This window comes from Theropithecus gelada, chromosome 1 (genome assembly GCF_003255815.1).
Source record: "Theropithecus gelada isolate Dixy chromosome 1, Tgel_1.0, whole genome shotgun sequence".
NCBI classification, from domain to species: Eukaryota; Metazoa; Chordata; class Mammalia; order Primates; family Cercopithecidae; genus Theropithecus; species Theropithecus gelada.
Genome location: NC_037668.1, coordinates 2,260,729 through 2,278,395, shown reverse-complemented (window position 1 = coordinate 2,278,395; position 17,667 = coordinate 2,260,729). Strand labels below are relative to the sequence as shown.

At 45.5% G+C, this 17,667-nt stretch overlaps 1 protein-coding gene across 2 annotated transcripts in view; it reads right to left on the bottom strand.

Annotated features, from left to right (window-relative positions):
• The window catches only part of AHCYL1 (adenosylhomocysteinase like 1), a 46,020-nt gene extending 32,512 nt beyond the window's left edge, over positions 1-13,508 (bottom strand). The window contains exons 1-2 of one of the 2 annotated variants that reach the window (XM_025371117.1): positions 13,497-13,508; positions 12,132-12,510 (exon numbers count right to left, since the gene is read on the bottom strand). In XM_025371117.1, coding sequence (XP_025226902.1) covers positions 12,132-12,251 — 120 coding nt within the window. In that variant the 5' untranslated portion in view covers positions 12,252-12,510; positions 13,497-13,508. Of the gene's footprint in view, positions 1-12,131; positions 12,620-13,496 lie in introns of those variants that run through there. The other variant, XM_025371038.1, reaches the window with a different exon arrangement.
• Positions 13,509-17,667: the final 4,159 nt, after the last annotated feature.

The following is a 17,667-nucleotide window of genomic DNA, read 5'->3' as shown; positions in this document are numbered from 1 at the left end:
AAAAAAAAAAAAAAAAAAAAAAAAAAAGAAACTACAACCCAGTCTGGCTAGGAGATAATGGTTCCAAACACCCAATTCAGGGCCTGGTTTTATCCCAATCACCACATCCTCAATTCTAGACAAGTCTTCTAGGTTCTTAGCACTGGGTCCATGGATGGGCTTCAGGCTGCCAATTTCCTCTTATATGGTCCTGTGCTGTGCAATAAAGGTTGGTCAATGATGGACCACATATACAGTGGTGGTTCCACAGAATATGATAGAGCTGAAAAATTCCTATTGCCTGGTGACACTGTAGTGCAGCGCATTACTCACATGTTTGTGGTAATGCTGGTGTAACAAACCTACTGTGCTGTCAGTCATTTAAAGTCTCTATGATGTTTGCACAACAACAAAATCACCTAAGGACACAGCTTACAGAATGTATCCCCCTTGTTAAGTGACACATGACTATGTGCATTTTGCTGGAATATGTCCACATCTCTCAGAGGGTTCCAAACCCCAAATGGTTAAGAACCACTACACTGGACTTAAATGATCCAAATAATAACCTCACAAGAATGTCAGCTCTACAGAGTATGAATCTCTGTTTTGTTCACTGATGTGCCCTAAGTGCCTAGCACAGGTCCTGGGACACTGCATCCTGAGCAGACAGGGCTACATGATTTCTGGTCATGGTTTACTCCGAATACTTGCAGAAAAAGAGCAACAGTAGACTATTTTCAGGACCTTTCACATGAGGGAGGACCAATATTTCTCCTTGTGATCAGAATCATCCAGGAGAGGTGGTAGCTGCATTACCATCTTTTTTTTCTTTTTTGAGACATAGTCTTGCTCTGTTGCCCAGGCTGGAGCGTAGTCACGCCATCTCGGCGCACTGCAACCTCCTGCGCCCTATGGATTCAAGTGATTCTCCTGCCTCAGCCTCCTGAGTAGCTGGGCCTACAGGCACCCGCCACCACACCCGGCTAATTTTTGTATTTTTAGTAGAGATGGGGTTTTGCCATGTTGGCCAGGCTGGTCTCGAACCCTGATCTGAAGTGATCTGCCTGCCTTGGCCTCCCAAAGTGTTGGGATTGCAGGCATGAGCCACCGTGCCTGGTCCATTAGCATCTGAATATTAGATTTCCTAACAGTGTTGGCCAGTCTTGCTAGATAATCTAAAAGAATAGTTCTAAATCTGGGAGCTTTCAAGTTTATCTGGTGAAGCTGTTTCAAAATGTCAATCGATTCTCCATCTGCTCTCTTACTCTCAGCTCCTCCCCCATTCTGATTACACAGCTCTAGTTTAGAACCAGGTAATGAGTTATTGCGAAAAGCTCCCCATGTGACTGATACCTTCTTCTCCTTCTACAGAATGAGAAGTGCTGATCTAAGAAATAATCTAAGCAGGATCAGAAAAGGAAACACAAGCACACTGAGTTTACCAGGCTCTTGACAAAGCAACTTCCAACACAGGGAACAAATGCATTAGATATGCCTTGTTCAGAAATAAAACAAATAAGGCGAAGGAAGTAGAGAATCTACCTTTAATACCAACTCCATCTGTTAGGAACAGACAATCCATCAGAGGGATCCACAGGGGTTGGGAGAATATGACAAAGAGACTGTCTGAGGAAGACAGAGACTGTATTTTTATTACGGTTTGGTCCAAATTCAGTAAAAATTGGCAAAGTGCTCTCATTCCAAACATGCCCAGCGCTCAGCTAATCCCCTCACTGTGGAATAAGAATGTACAGAATTATGAACCCCCTACTCCCCAAATAGGAGGGGCTCCACCTTCTGAACACAAGGGCCAAAACTAATCTCATCAACCATCCCCTCCTAATTATAAACTACGTAGAGAAATAAGGTGCTTAACAAAGGTGTTCTCCTTCTAAACTTTATGATTTGTAAACTCACTTTATCCCACTTCCACTGAAAACCCAGCCTTTCCCAACCTCAATTCATTCTTGATTGGTGAACAAGAACAGAAACTATCCCCAGAATAGTGTTTCTCTCTGTAAATCTTGGGGAAGGGGTGCAATAAGGTCAGCCCCTCCAAGATGCATTTTCCTTGGACTTACAATACATCTTATTACACTGAGAACACCATGTTCCCAACCAGCTTGGTCTCTTTTCTGTTACAAACCTGAAGTAAACAGATTCTACAGCAGCTACAAGTCTGTTACCAAGGCCACTGTATTATCAATATAATTAACATTCACAATTCATCTAGTCCAGCATGACAAGCCAGCTGGGCTACTTCTCATAAATGAACACTGGGAATCTTCATGTCTTGCTTGCTAAGAAATCTGGTGCTCAGAAGCTGGGCACCGAACCCTCAAGTATTGAATTAGAAGTGGGATACCACCTGGCCACCCACAGGAAACTGAATTAGTTACCGAAGCACCTATTTCAACTTCCAAAATAGCAAAATTCGCCGGGCGCAGTGGCTCACGTCTGTAATCCCAACACTTTGGGAGGCTGAGGGTGGTGGATCACCTGAGATCAGGAGTTCAAGACCACCCTGACCAACATGGTGAAATCCCATCTCTACAAAACACACACACGCACACACACACACACACACACACACACACACAATTAGTCAGGTGTGGTGGCACATGCCTGTAATCCCAGCTACCTGGGAGGCTGAGGCAGGAGAATCTCTTGAACACGGGAGGCAGAGATTGCAGTGAGCCGAGATCGTGCCATCACACTCCAGCCTGGGCGACAAGAGCGAAAATCCATCTCAAACAAACAAACAACACAAAATAGCAAAATTCTGAAGGTCTCCCTTTCCCCTGAATCTTGCCTAAGTTACACACTTGAAGTGAAACAGAACAGACAAAATTTAGTGCCAACTACAGCCTGAGCTTCTGGCTAGGACAAGCATTGGCCTGGTTCCCAGAAGACTGTAATTCTAAAGAAGGTGTGTTTCAAAGAGAGAAGGGCATGTATAGCTTTTGAGCATCAAACGCAGCCTTTGGCTCAGAAGGGGAAGCCAGGGTTGCAGAGTAAGAACCAGAAGTTTGCTCATCACTGCCGGGCAGAGCTATTGTTTATTACTTTCAGAGTTCCAATGTACTTTTCAAAATCAAACTATTCAACTCATCACAAATCCCCAAACCTCAAACACCCTATGTGAAAGCCTCCCTGTTCTTTAAATCAAGAGCATGTATAAACCAGGATACCAGTTTCAATTTTGGGCAGAGTGTCCCTAATGCTAAGGGCTTAAAAGTTGTTTCAATGGTGAGAAATTCAAGTCACCTTCCCCGTTATTGTCTAAGGATATCCCTATGCCCACTGCCACTGGGCTAAGAAGCTGGAGGCATATATTCAGATGTCTTCTCCCTGACCTCCTATTTCTGGCATTATAAAGGGATATATTAAGTTGGAAATTCTCATCAGTTTCTCACCTGCAGTTCTCGGTACTTCCTTACACCTATGTGAGAGGGCTCTAAGAGTTAGAAAAATCACCCCAGCCAACTGAAAGGGAAAGTGAGTCAAAGCCACCACATGAGTCCAACTTACTTTCTCCTAGGAATGATTATCTCACATTATTTTATTCAATAAACATTTATTGACAGTATTATCTGTCAGGTACTATATACATATGCGTGAGATATGGTCTTTGCCCTCAACATGTTCCATCTAGAAAAGTCAAATGACGAGTAAGATTCAAATATCATCAGGTCAGTCCTTAAGATATAAGTTTGAGAAGTACTACATTGAAATCAAACTTATTTTTGAGAGACACAGAGAAGAAAATTATTTTGCTTAGTTTTGATAATCTACTATGTGAGCTCCTATTTCAAACACTCCTATGGAATCAGCTCTGAAGCTTCAGGGGCATCCGCATTTCATATGAAGAGCGGTAGAGTTAAGGTAATACCAAAAAAATCCCCGAAGTGGTCGAAATGCTGGTTCCAATGTGTGTAAGTTCCTGAGCTGAACTCTCAAGGCACTTTTAATGAGTCTTCTGGGAAGCTGAGGAGCATCCCAAAGAGGCAGCTGACAACGCCAACAACCTCAGCTTTGTTCCAAGCCATAAGGACAAACTGCAGGCTGGAAACTTAATCTCTTAGTAGTTTGTGGACTTGTAATGAAAAGAGATAGTGTGGCTTGGAGGCCTGGCCTTCTATATCAGGGCTTTAAAACCCAGGATCCATGAGTTTCAGAAGTCCCATAAATCCTCTAACAGAGTATGCAAATTCCTGTGCTCCTGAATTTTCCTGAGGAAAGAACCAGGATTTTCATTAAATTCTTAAAAGGACCTCTGACTCAAAGAGTAAGAACCATTGTTCTACGGTCTCTAATCCAGTGATTCTCAAAAGCATTCCCTCAAATAGGCAAAAAAGAAGCATATTCCAATTCTCTATCTTCTACACAAATCTGTCTACTTATTGACCTCTCTTCTAAAATTAGAAACAAAGACGGGGATGTGCATTTTGAAAATTCAAGGTGAATCTCTTTTCCATATCTCCAAAATAAAGCTAACAGTCATGAGAACCTGAAGTCTTTTCCTTAAAGTCTTTGAGGAAGGAGAAGGGGTGGGTCTGGTCAAAGAGGGCAGATCAGAATCTCTGTCCTATTAACTTTTTTTTGAGACGGAGTCTCGCTCTATCACCAGGCTGGAGTGCAGTGGTGCGATCTTGGCTCACTGCAACCTCCGCCTCCCAGGTTCAAGCGATTCTCCTGCCTCAGCCTCCTGGGTAGCTGGGACTACAGGTGTGTGCCACCACACCCAGGTAATTTGTTTTGTATTTTTAGTAGAGACGGGGTTTCACCAGGCTGGCCAGGATGGTCTTGATTTCCTGACCTCATGATCCACCCGCCTCGGCCTCCCAAAGTGCTGGGATTACAGGCATGAGCCATCATGCCCGGCCTGTCCTATTAACTTTTAGGATAGGTCTCTCTCTCTCTCTCTCTTTTTCCCCCTGATTTTTGGAACCACAAAGGAAATAGGTCATGGCCCAAAAACTCTGACGTGAGGTCAAGCCAGTCCTGGGGGAAAAGGGACGAAGTACTTCCCATTATGCACATGGAAACCTATGTCCCAAAGGTTCACCTTAATACAATTAGTAAGTACTAGAAGAGTTGGAGCCATTTATTAAAAACAGAACTTCCACAATCCTCTCATTGCTCAAAACTCAGTATGAACAGCTTCATTCAGGAGGTCTAAGTGAATGAAAGATGGTTACACTTATCTCCTCCAGCCTCCTGCCCCTTTACTCTGTCACTCACAGATTTACCATCTAGCTCACACTGAGCCATGCATTATTGTGGATCAGCACAGTAGTATTTTCCTTGGCACACAGGCTCAGAGGGATTCCACTAATGCCATCATACACTCGCAGGTTCCGGAAAAAAGAGAAAAACATGTCAACAACAGGGTGTGCTCTTGCTGGGCAGTTCCTCAAACTGTGAAGAAGTAAGCCTGAGGCAGGTCCAAGATGAACAGCATGGAACAGAGAGCAGTCTCAGACCCCTCCTGTTTAATACGCCTCATTTCCATCACACAACTGAGTACAGGCTGTCCACTTTAAAACAAGTGAACTGGCTAGGGCTGGTAGGGGAGAACATGTTAAGCCCATTAAGCCCCACAGGTTAAGTACACAGGCACATTAGCGGAGGCATTGGGGCTTTTATGGTAAGAAAGCAGGAGCATGCTTGGAGAGTCTTGTACCTGTGGTTCTCAAACGCACTTTCCCAATCTCTACCCCAGGATTCCAAATACTACCTTTCACCAGTAGTTTATTAAACTTTTTACTTTGTGTCCCATTTGGGTAGTAAATGATTAAGTTGCCCAGTGTATACTGCTAAGCAGTATCAATCATTATCTATATTCTGAGAGTAAGGCACCAGGCTAAATCCTTTAGAAAAATTAAACAGAGATAGAAACAAAAATGAAACCAGCCTGAGTCTCTCAATAAAGGCATGGATGCTCTACTCTAGTTCTATGAGTGGCATGCAGCAAAGGCCACACATTTCTACAGGAGAAAATCAGTTATACACAATTAGGAGCAAGCTGTTAAGAGCAAAAAAAAAGGCCGGGCGCGGTGGCTCAAGCCTGTAATCCCAGCACTTTGGGAGGCCGAGACGGGCGGATCACGAGGTCAGGAGATCGAGACCATCCTGGGTAACACGGTGAAACCCCGTCTCTACTAAAAACTAGCCGGGCGACGTGGCGGGCGCCTGTAGTCCCAGCTACTCGGGAGGCTGAGGCAGGAGAATGGCGTAAACCCGGGAGGCGGAGCTTTCAGTGAGCTGAGATCCGGCCACTGCACTCCAGCCTGGGTGGCAGAGGCAGACTCTGTCTCAAAAAAAAAAAAAAAAAAAAAAAAGAAAGAGCAAAAAAAAAATAGTACCTGCAGGGATGTGGGGCGGGGTGCTGGAGTACATATCTAAAATGATAAAGTCACAGTTCAGCAGTCTTTGGAATTATTTAATGTAATTCAAGGATTCTAGTTTGGGAAAACCCCCAAACACCTGCAGTTTAAGGAAATAAACTCCTGGACTGAGACTGGCCCACTGTTTGACAAATACCCACATTCTATGAGTGCATTATGTATTATGGGGGACGAATGGGGGAATGGTAAGGTAGAGGACATCTCAACTCCACCAAAAGCTCTAAGATTTCTGTCTACATACCCCGCCCCCGTAATCAACAAAATGTTTTGGGGTTCAGTAGCTATAAGCTCTATATAAAATAACATTTTTGTCAGAAAAAAAATTTTCCTATTGAAAAGACATTCCAATACAAACTTCTTTGTTTTGGTTTTTTAACATTTCAAAATTAGGCTCTCATTTGCACTATCGTGTTGCATCATCCAGAGAGTTATAAATAGGGTGGCCACATAAACCAGGGTAACTTTCAGAGTTGCGGAGGCACTCATTGGACTGCATGCTAGGATAACACGTATAAACCAGAATTGCACCAGGCAAACCAGAATATATGGTCACTCTAGGTACAAAATAAGCCACTAATTTACATTTACTAAATGCTAATCCTCTCAACCATCTATAGAGGTAGCACTATCATTGTTCCCCATTTTATAGATGAGAAAAGGACGCTCACTTGTTGAATGTCCCACAACTAGTAGATGGTAGAGACTAAAGGTAAAACTGACTCCAAAAATCAAGTGCCTAACTTACGTTGTACTACTACTCACAGTTTTAGGAACAGAAACGGGAAGTTAAAGGGGTCTCATGTAACAGCCAAGCAACAGTGGGACAAAAGAACTACTTGAGTGAGTCAAAGGAAAATATGGAATCAGAAGAGGAAAGGCAACTGCAATTCTGTGTGAATTTTTATCAACTGCTTACTACACAACAGGCACTGATAGTATTGACAATAATCAAAAGGAAAATTTGTGGTAAGAATTTGTCTTCAACTTGGGATTCTCAGATGAAAAAACTCTGGTCTATGCACACAGGTTGTCCTTCACACATGATAGGAATGCATCTGACGCAGCTTATTAGCATGTGTTCTGAGTTACTACTCAGTTCTGAATTATAATAAAATGTGTCCAGTATAATCAGGGTTGACATTCTTTCTAAAAATGCAATACTCACATTCCCAAACTTGAGAAACAGGTAGGTATAAATGATTCTCCTTTACTCGCCAGTTCCTTTAAAACAACCCCAAGAGGGCATTAAAGTGCTTATTTACAGATCATTAACTACTTGGAGTGGCAGAGTACACTTGCTAGGAGTCACAGGCAACTAAAGACCTGCATGTTTCCATGTATCAAATAGCTTTTATAGACAACTTTCCAAGAATACAATATTGAGGGTGGGCATGGTGGCTCATGCCTGTAATCCCAGCACTTCGGGAGGCCGAGGTGGGAAATCGCTTGAGCCCAGGAGTTCAAGACAAGCCTGGGCAACACAGGGATTTCCCCATCTCTATAAAAAATAAAAATACATTTTAAAAAAGAATATTATATTGGGTAAAACACTCTGGATCCAAATGACACACTCCTGATAAAAGAAAAGGTATATCTTTGTAACCTTGGCAGCAAAAGCTCTAGACAACTACTGATCTAGAAATCTTCTAACAGATTTCTTTCTGTTACAAGCTAAATGTCTAAAGGAACTTAGAACAAAGTAATCTGGAAACTAGAGTGTAACTAACTAAACCAAACAAGAAAAAGAGAGGTAATCAATATCTGTGGAGAAATCTTAAAAAGAGGATCTTCTTACACCCCAACTCCTGTTTCAAAGACTGCTACTAAAACAGCAGCCACTCTAAAGAGAATCAAGAGATACTAATGATGTGAAGATAGGAAATGCCAACCTATGAAATCTCCTTTCAGTGATTCTGACAAGTCCTGGTGTAAATTCTATACAATTGCACCAAAAATTAACCATAAGATAACTTTTATGAGAAAACGAGAAACCCGGATTTTATCTATCAGGTTAACAGCCAAGCTGTACCCACTGGGGCTCTACTTGATGTGCTTCCTAAGTCTCAGCTGACCCTTTTGATGAATTAGTGCCACACAGCTTCATTCAAATAAAGAATATCCTATAAACAAAAGTAGTTTCTTTTGCGCTCTTCTCCTTCCCCACATTTTGCTGGTGGGTCTGACTGCACAGATCCTAGGTCAAAATGTTTAATGGATCACTCTGGAGAGAGCCCTTAATGTTCAGAAGTTCAGAGAACAGCAAACGTTCTAACAGGCCTTCCAGAGAAACATGCTTATTGTAAGAGCTCTCCAACAAGTTGGAGATTTGGGTTTACATTATGAAAAAAGAATAAACTTGACACAGTGTCAATTTCTAAAGGTCCAAGGACAGTTACCACTCCTGTTACACAAAGTAGCAGAAAAAGAGGCATAAATAACCAGGGGTTATGGGGAACTACATTACTTACTTGGTTTGACTGATAACTGCCAACATTAAACAAGGATCTTCTTCAGTTGTGGTAGACTTAACTCTTACAACTCAAGGATTCCTTTTCTTACCTCAAATTTTCCTAGCCATACCATCTGAAATCACCAGTGACAGTCGTGAACAAGCCTTGCAATGTGAATTATACTACAGCTATTAAGATAGTCCTGTGAAAAATTCTTTTAGAACTCTGTGTCAGGAAAAGTTGTCCTCTTGAGGAACTGACATGTATTATTTCCCATGCCTGCTAAGGAGACTGTAACTATGATTCTTTTTATCCTCTGGTTGCTAAAAGTTTAAAGTTGCATGTGATCAACCTCATCAACTATCTTAGCCCTCGAGGTTAACAATATTTTTTTCATTCTTTCTATAGTTTTTACTTCCTCTTATATCACATATAGGTTCTGTGTTATAAGCCACTTCAAATGCCCACTGAAGAATATAAATATACAAATAAGACTTTTAAAAAATTACACTTGCTATCTTAACTCCCCAACATGCCCCTATCTCCACCTGTTCCAAAAAATAGGCATGTATTTGGCAGATGAGATGGAGGTACAAAAGCTAATGAATTTGCTCAAGGTCATACCCCTTTAGTTGACTTCTCGACACCCAGATATCCGAAATCTTCAATCAAACCAACAAGTCCTATTTTGTTCACAGCAGTGTGACAGACCTTGGCATAGAAAACTGAGTAAGTCATGATTATAGTTGAAGAATCTAGATATTTATACTTTTAATTGATGGACATCCACTCTATCTCAAACAAAGCAAACAAAATGAATAAAAACTGACTCTATCTCAAACAAAGCAAACAAAATGAATAAAAGCTGACCAGAAAGTGACACTGGGATCTGATCTAATTGAGGATCATCAAGGTCACCCTGAAGTAACCTATATCCTCTGGTATCAAGAACATCCTCAATTCCTGAGGCCGGCCTCAGGGCTTCAGAATAATCCAAGGATTACTGGTCTAGAGCCAGGGTAGAATTCTCATAGGTGAAGGACTGCACCATTTGAAGAGGTCTTTTTCTACACCATTAAGTACCATGCCAAGTTACTTTTTTCCCTCTTACTTTTCCCATGCTTTCTCACATTATCAACACATGGCAGAGGTACAAAAGTGACTTAAGTCATAATGTTCAATTCAGCACTTCTGAAAAACAGACTAGGACTTGCTATGTGACCTTGACTAGTCCTCAACTGATCCATTAACTAAATAAATGTCTTTTATCATCACTAGGGAAAGGGTAATTAGTCATCATAAAACACTTTATTACAAAGTACTACGTAAATGCTGAACAATAAAACCCAGAAGAGAAAGATTAATAAGAAACACGGTGGGGCACATTTACTGGCAAATGGAAACTTAAAACGGGGTCTTCCCACATTCCTGGCAAAGCCTGCTTCTTTTAGCTAATGCAATGTAAGTCTAAAATCATCAGCACTTGGCCTGACAATAATACACATAAGTAATATTCCTCCTGGGAAGAAGAGGGGAAAAGGGATAGTTATTCCTGGTAGGTAGCTATATGGACATCTCAGTTACTAGTTAGCCAGGTGGGCAATTAATATTTGAGTACCTACTATATGCTGGGTACAACGCTAGGCACACTGGATACAAAGGCGAACAAGAATTCCTTCCTTAATGAGTTTTTACAATCTACAATATAGACTTTGTCTTATCAACAGAGGTACTTTCAAGAATAGAGATTTACTAACATAAAGGCAAGTAAGAGCAAAGATGTCAGAGTCTAGGAAATTCAGGTATTAGGGCTTTTCCATTCTTTCCTCTAACTCACCTAAGGTCCCACTCTCAATCATTCTGCTTATAAGGACTGACTGTTTCTCCAAAGAATAGTGCAGATTGCAAAGGGTCATTGTCCCAACAAAGCAGTCAACTGAACTGACAGCACTAAAGTTAATCAGATGCCTCAGAGTCAAGGGATCCTCCACAACCTTTTAAAGAATTAAATTCTTAATTTTGTGAAAAAACAGAATGAAAGCACACAATGGCGACTTGTCTTTTTAATCCTGCATTTGATTTCTGGAGTGGCAGGTTAATTCACTTAAAAAAAAAAAAAAAAAAAAGCCATCTCTCCCACTTAAGACAGCTTAACTAGTTGAAGCCTCAAGGACTTAACTATTCCTGCAGCCCCTGCTTTGTTCAGCCCTGCATCCTATTAAACACTGCATACAGGCAGAGACAGCTTTGTGAGACTCCGTCTTTATAGAGAAGGGAGACATTTATCTGGGTTCTCACTGGCTTCAGGAAGGTCACCTCTTTGTAAAGGTTCTCTGATCTACTGCTAACTGGGTGCCAGGTGTATGGATAATCAAGATGTGGTTGGCAGTAAATGATCAGAAAGCAATAAGGATCCCAATTCCACCACTCAGAGAGCTAGTGAGACTAACATCTTCAAAGGTTGCTATTTATGAGAGAATTCTAAGGGTGTCCTTTGAGCTCAACCCACAGCACAATAGATCAAACTTGTTCTGCCTCAAAAGTACAGTCAAGAGTGAGCAATCTTTCCTTACCACCCACCACTCCAACCCACCCAAGCTCCTTTCTCCAGGGATGCCTAAGTAATCTATTCACATGACTCTAGGATCCACCTGTATCCATGACAGTGTCTGCTGTCACCACCCTCCAAATGTCAATTTCTTACATATTTCGGAGTAACTGGAAGGCTGTAGAAAGTGAAAATCACAGATTTTCAATTTCATGTTACTCTCATTGCTTTCACCTGTATATCAGACCTAGCTTCACGCATTCTTTTCTCTTGCCTCCCAGCCTATCACGCAGTTGTTGGATAAACCGACCACTGCTCCCAAAGATCTGACGGAAGTTCTGCCAGATTTACCCACTCAAAAGAAAGGAGATTTTCTGTACACCCCATGCCCCCGGACCGGTCACAGGGTCAGCTGAGTTGGTTCACCCCCTCCCACTCTCGTCTTCGAGGACCTTCATCTAGGAAAAGTCAGTCGCAAATTTAAGGCCTGGCCCTGTCGGGTTTCAAAATGATCCCGGAGGACTTGGGCCGAGGGACAAAGGAAAGCGAGGTCAGAGGCGGCCTTTTCAACCCGGGATAGGCCTGGGGCCGCATAGCCGCCACCCCCTACATCACCTCCGCCGTCCCCAGTCACCCCAACCCCAGCCCCAGAAGTCCCAAACTAGCCAGAGCCCGGGCTTGCTCGCGTCCCTTCCGCGACGCCGGAGCCCGAGCCCCCGCCGCCACCCAGAGCCCCCGCACCTTCTTGGGCGCCTTGGTGACGGTGGCCATGAAGGAGTACTTCTCGGCGTCCTCGATCTCCTTGGCCTGCTTCAGCTCCTCCCCGACCCCGGGCAGCGGCATCGCGTCAGGCATCGACATCCCCCGGCCGGCCCGGCCCGCGGCTGACCCGCCGCCCCCGCCTCTTTCCCCCTCAGGCGCCCGCCCGCCTGCCCGCGCGGCGCCCTCCGACACGCGATCGCCCACCCTCCCGCCGGGCCCTGCGTCGAGCTGCGTTGGCTTCTGAGGTGCTGTGGCCCACGCCTCGTCTGTTCAGCAGCTCAAGGCAGCCGGACAGCGACGGCGGCCACAAGAGAACCAGAAGCAGCAGCTCCGAGCTCCGACCTGCCCGCGCCGCCACCTCCGCTGTACGCAAACACGCACGCAAAGCGAGGGTAGAGGGCGGTGACGCCACGTCAAGTACTGGCAGCTCCCGGGAGGGGGAAGAGGCGGGGAGAAACGGCACTCTGTCGTGACGTCACCACGCTGGGCTGGGCCACAGAAGCCGCTCCTTCTCTCCCGCTCGAGAGCGAAGTTCCCAGAGTGAGCAGGACTCTTTGTGCCACCAGGTGGCACCATCAGCCCTGGGAGGAGCGCGTGGTTCATGCAACGACGCTGCGGAACGGAGGGTCTTTGGGCTGCGGGGTTCCTGACGAGGCCTCAGTGGCGCATAAAAAGGGTATCTGGGAGCAAAGACCAGAGCCCAACACGACACATCCTACAACCATTCCTAGGAAAAGTCCGGGGCTTGAGACAACTCACTCACTCACTGCCCCAGCCCCAGGCCCTTTGTATTAAAGCTCCTTCCCAAGGGGCAGTGCCTCCCTCTTTGACTTCATAGGGAGCAGAACTGACTCAGAGTAGTCTGGTTTCTGCACAACCCTTTGTGACTTCCTCCACCATCATCTCCGACTGGGCCTTGCCTGTTTACAAAACCCTCATTGGAATAGGGCTGATGGCTATGAGGGTGGAGACCAGGAGAGCTGATGGAGAAGTCCCCAGCCAGAATGGCTTTCCGGTCCTTGCTCCACCAAAGCATTAGACTCTTCCAGCTCTCAGTGGGCATCCAGGACATTCATGGACCGTTCACACCCTTTTACAGGGCCTACTATGTGTAGTGCCTGTGCTAAGGCCCTGCTGGCAAAAGGGCATGTGACGCATTTTATGTTTTGCAAGACTTAGTTCAGCTGGAGAGGCAAAGCCTGCCTGTAACCTAATGTCAGCTGAGGTAGCTTGTCCTTTGAGATTCAAATGACATTGGCTCTAATTACCATGTCCTGTGGAAAGTCCAGTGCCCTCCCCGGGATTTCTGTGAATTACTGGGAGGACTTGGATTTTCGTGGTCACCTCTGGTTCTACTTTTTTGTTGTTGTTGTTGTTGTTTGCCTTGTCTGGCATTTTATTCACTATTCTGATCTTGTGACTGTTTCTGTAGCTCCTGGGGTCAATTCTGCTGCTGCTTCTTTCAACCCCCACCCCATGCTAAACAAATACAAAATAAGGCTGTAACATGTAGTAAAACTTTTCATAAAGGTTTGTGGGTCACAGGGGAGAGATTACATCACACAGCAAACAATTTAAGATCACATTTCTGAAATGTTCTGAAAAGTTATTTTGGCTGTCTCACCACCCAGGGATTTCTCAATGGCCACAAGATCCCACTACGCTCCCTAGCCCATTGCCATCTAATCTAGCTTCCTCCTGTTCCTCCCTTCCCATCCCTGCACCTCATCCTTCCTTCCTTGATGGACTCTGGGAAGCCAGATTCTCCTCTGCTGTGCTGAGCAAGTCTAGTCTTTCCAGTGTCCTTTCCCTAAATTCCTCCCGAGGACCACTTTTTTTTTTTTTTTTTTTTGAGATGAAGTCTCTCTCTGTTGCCCAAGCTGGAGTGCTCTCGGCTCACTGCAACCTCCGCCTGCCGGGTTCAAGCAATTCTCCTGCCTCGGCCTCCTGAGCTGGGACTACAGACGTGCACCACCATGCCCAGCTAATTTTTGTATTTTTAGTAGAGACAGGGTTTAGTAGAGACAGACCATCTCGGCCAGGCTGGTCTCGAATCCTGACCTCGTGATCCACCCGCCTCGGCCTCCCAAAGTGCTGGGATTACAGGCGTGAGCCACCGCACCTGTCCAGGACCACCTTTTAACATCCAGAAACCTCCCAGGTTTTTAACAGGGCATACCCATTCAAGAAGGAAGTTTGGGTTTGAAATGACATTTTCCCCACTGATTAATGTTCAGGGCTGGGGAGAGTGTGAAATATTCACCTCTAGGGCCCTAAAAGTCTTAGTCAGGGAATCCTGTGTTCCAGCCACCTAGCCTCATGAGACTGTCTGTTTGAAAAGGGCTGTAGAAGTGCCTGGAAGAATACACTCTTTGCAGATCTTGCTCTTGAACTATTTGAATTCTTTCATCTGCTCACTTTTTTGAGTGCTCAGACTTCCCTGTCAGGGGTATCGCTGTAGCAGAACGGGAACAGATATGGAGACCAGAATACCAGGTTCATCCATGAGGGCGCCAGACTGGCATCTTTCAGCTAGGGGTCGGGAACCACACCTGGTGCACTGAGGACTCTTTGGACATAAGGCTCACAGTGTCTTTCATCCTTATGGGTTTGCCCAAACTGTTGGCAGAGCCCAGGGATCAGAGATGCCTGCCCAAAGACCCGAGGCAGAGCCCGTTGGAACTAGGGATGAAATCTCAAGTCCCTGTAACAGAAAAACGTGTGACTTAAGATGAACTTTTTTTTTTTTTTTTTTTTTTTTTTAAAGAGAAGTATCAGTGCATCTGCCTTTTGGATTTGATTTTTAGAACTCACTTTGGGCCGGGTGCGGTGGCTCAAGCCTGTAATCCCAGCACTTTGGGAGGCCGAGACGGGCGGATTACGAGGTCAGGAGATCGAGACCATCCTGGCTAACACGGTGAAACCCCGTCTCTACTAAAAAAATACAAAAAACTAGCTGAGCAAGGTGGCAGGCGCCTGTAGTCCCAGCTACTCGGGAGGCTGAGGCAGGAGAATGGCGTGAACCTGGGAGGCGGAGCTTGCAGTGAGCTGAGATCCGGCCTAGGCGACAGAGCAAGACTCCGTCTCAAAAAAAAAAAAAAAACCAAAAAAAAAACCTCACTTTGTCTAAACATGTCTCTCAGTCCCCCAGTTCTGCTGTGCATTTAAGCATCCAGACTGTGAGCTTCCTGGAGATTGAAGTTCAGTCTTTCCTTTGCTCCTCCTGGACCAGGTCTGCCCTAGCACCAGGCTCACAGTGTTGTCTGCTATTGCTGCTGCCACCGAGGATGACAGACAGGGCCAGGCCTAGAGCATGCAGTACCTTAGCAGTCTGGGCTAAGAAGGAGATCAGCAGGTCAGACTTCACTCACCTGAGTGGCTGGCCTGAGGGGAGATTGATGAACTGATGTAGGAGAGTCCAGGGGCTCAAACTGGAAAGGGGAAGGGCAGCGCCCCCTACCCTGGTGGAAAGCATTAGGCCTATGTGGTTCAAGTGAGGCCAGGGGCCCGGGACATTCTTGGAAACCAGCCACTGCAGGGGGCATGGGTGGCTGCCATCCCTTCCATCACGTGTGTGCTGGAGATCAAAGAGCTCACCCAGCCGGGGAGTGTGACAACATAACATCCATGAGAATCATTGCACCCTGTCCCCCACCCCCAAAGCCAATCCTCAGATAGCCTCACATGGCACAGCTAAGGCGGTTGCTTCTCATGAATGCCAAGAGATGACTTGTCTTCAGCCTACCCACCCACCTGACTCAGCACCTCTACTGGCAAGCTCACTGCCCTGAACAGCACAGTCCACACACAGGTGAGAGACCCCTCTACGGGGCAGTTGGAGAAGAGCAGGGACCCAAAGACAGATGCACCTGCTGTGTGTGGTGGTGGGAAGTCTCCAAGGGCCTGGAGACCAGCGAGGACCCTTGCTAGAAAGGAGTGGCCTAAGGGCAGTGGTGAATTGGGAGATGCTGTCACCAGAAATGTAGTGGCATTGGACTACCACACATGGGCTTGGTCTGGTTAATCAGATTCACTCTTTGTCCACTCCCAAATTTATGTTCCACATTCAGTCATTTGTTCTCTTATTTACAAAATATATACTGAATGCCGAAGAAGTGCCAGCAGCAGGGCTAGATGTTGGTCGGGACTACAGAGACAAATAAGCTGAGGTGCTGATCTCTACGTGGGGACAGGTGATGGGGGTGGGGTGCAGTGGAGGGCAAAGGAATGACACACAGGGAGATGCTGCCGGAGCTGAGTCTTGACAGATAAGCAGCTGGGCAAGGGAGGGAAGATTCTCCATGCTGAAGAAACAGCCTCAGAATAGGCATGGTGATGGAAACAGTTTGGCATATTACGGGAACTGTAAATATCGCCATGTGGGTGGGGTACAGGGTGCAAAGCAGGGTGAAGTGAGCACTGAAGCCAGGGCCAGATCCTGCAGGGCCTGTTAAGCCCTGGGCGGGTGGTGGTGATGTCTGCCATGCTGGGGAGCACAGGAGGAGAAGCAGATGTGGCTAGAGGGGTGGAGGGGGTGCTGCTGAGAGGAGTCAGCTTGGGACATGTTGAGTTTGATATGTCTGTGGAGGGCACTGTCCCTGAGTCTCAGGGGAGCCCAGGTTGGCACCTTTTGGAACTGCCTGCTCCCTACCAGTCAGGCTCCCCACCAGGGGGAGGCTGTGCTCCTCCTGAAGGCCTTTCACCTCCTGTCGGCCAGGCCAAATGTTAGCTCTCTGGAATGAAAATGCAGAAAAACTGCAGAGATCTTGGGTGACAATGGAAGTCCGGAAGAAGGTGAAGAGGGCAGTGGCTCTGCCTCTAGCTCTCCAGCATGGGCAAACCCTCCAACTCCAGCCTTCTTTCTGTCCCAGAATTGCTACCTTGCACAGCTCTAGGAGGCACCACTGACATTGTAATTGTTGTGAAAGGTGCCCTGGAGCACCACTTCAGGTTGGTCACCTACCTTGCTGGCCCTGAGGGACTCCCAGAGGCTGGGCTCCTGGTTGCGTCTCTGTGGCTGTGGATGCTGGTACTCAGGCTTCCTGGCTCCTACTTCCCACCGAGTTCGCTCCCTCCCTACCCTCAGCCTCTTCTCCTTCCCCTTCTCCAGTTCCAGTGAGGAAACATTCCTCCTTCTCTGTCTCCCCCTCTGCTTATTATTATCATATCTATTGGAATCATTTACTCTTTATTATCATTTTGAACATTATAGGAAAGAAAAACCCGTGAAGATTTTTTAAAAATCTCTTTTCATCTTGTTAAGTTCACTCCTAGTTTTTAGCAATTTGCAGAAACTCATTTTTACATACGTGTGATTGGTAGGTTCATGTCCTTTTGTATACTACTTTGATCAAATTACAATATTTCAAAAACACATGACCCATACAGAGAACATCGACATACTTGTTATTATTGCCCATGTTTCCCAAGCATTCTGTCTTACGGCTTTATGAGTTTATTTAACTGTTTTCCTATTGTTGGGTATTTGAGTTGCTTCCAAGTAGTGCAATATAAT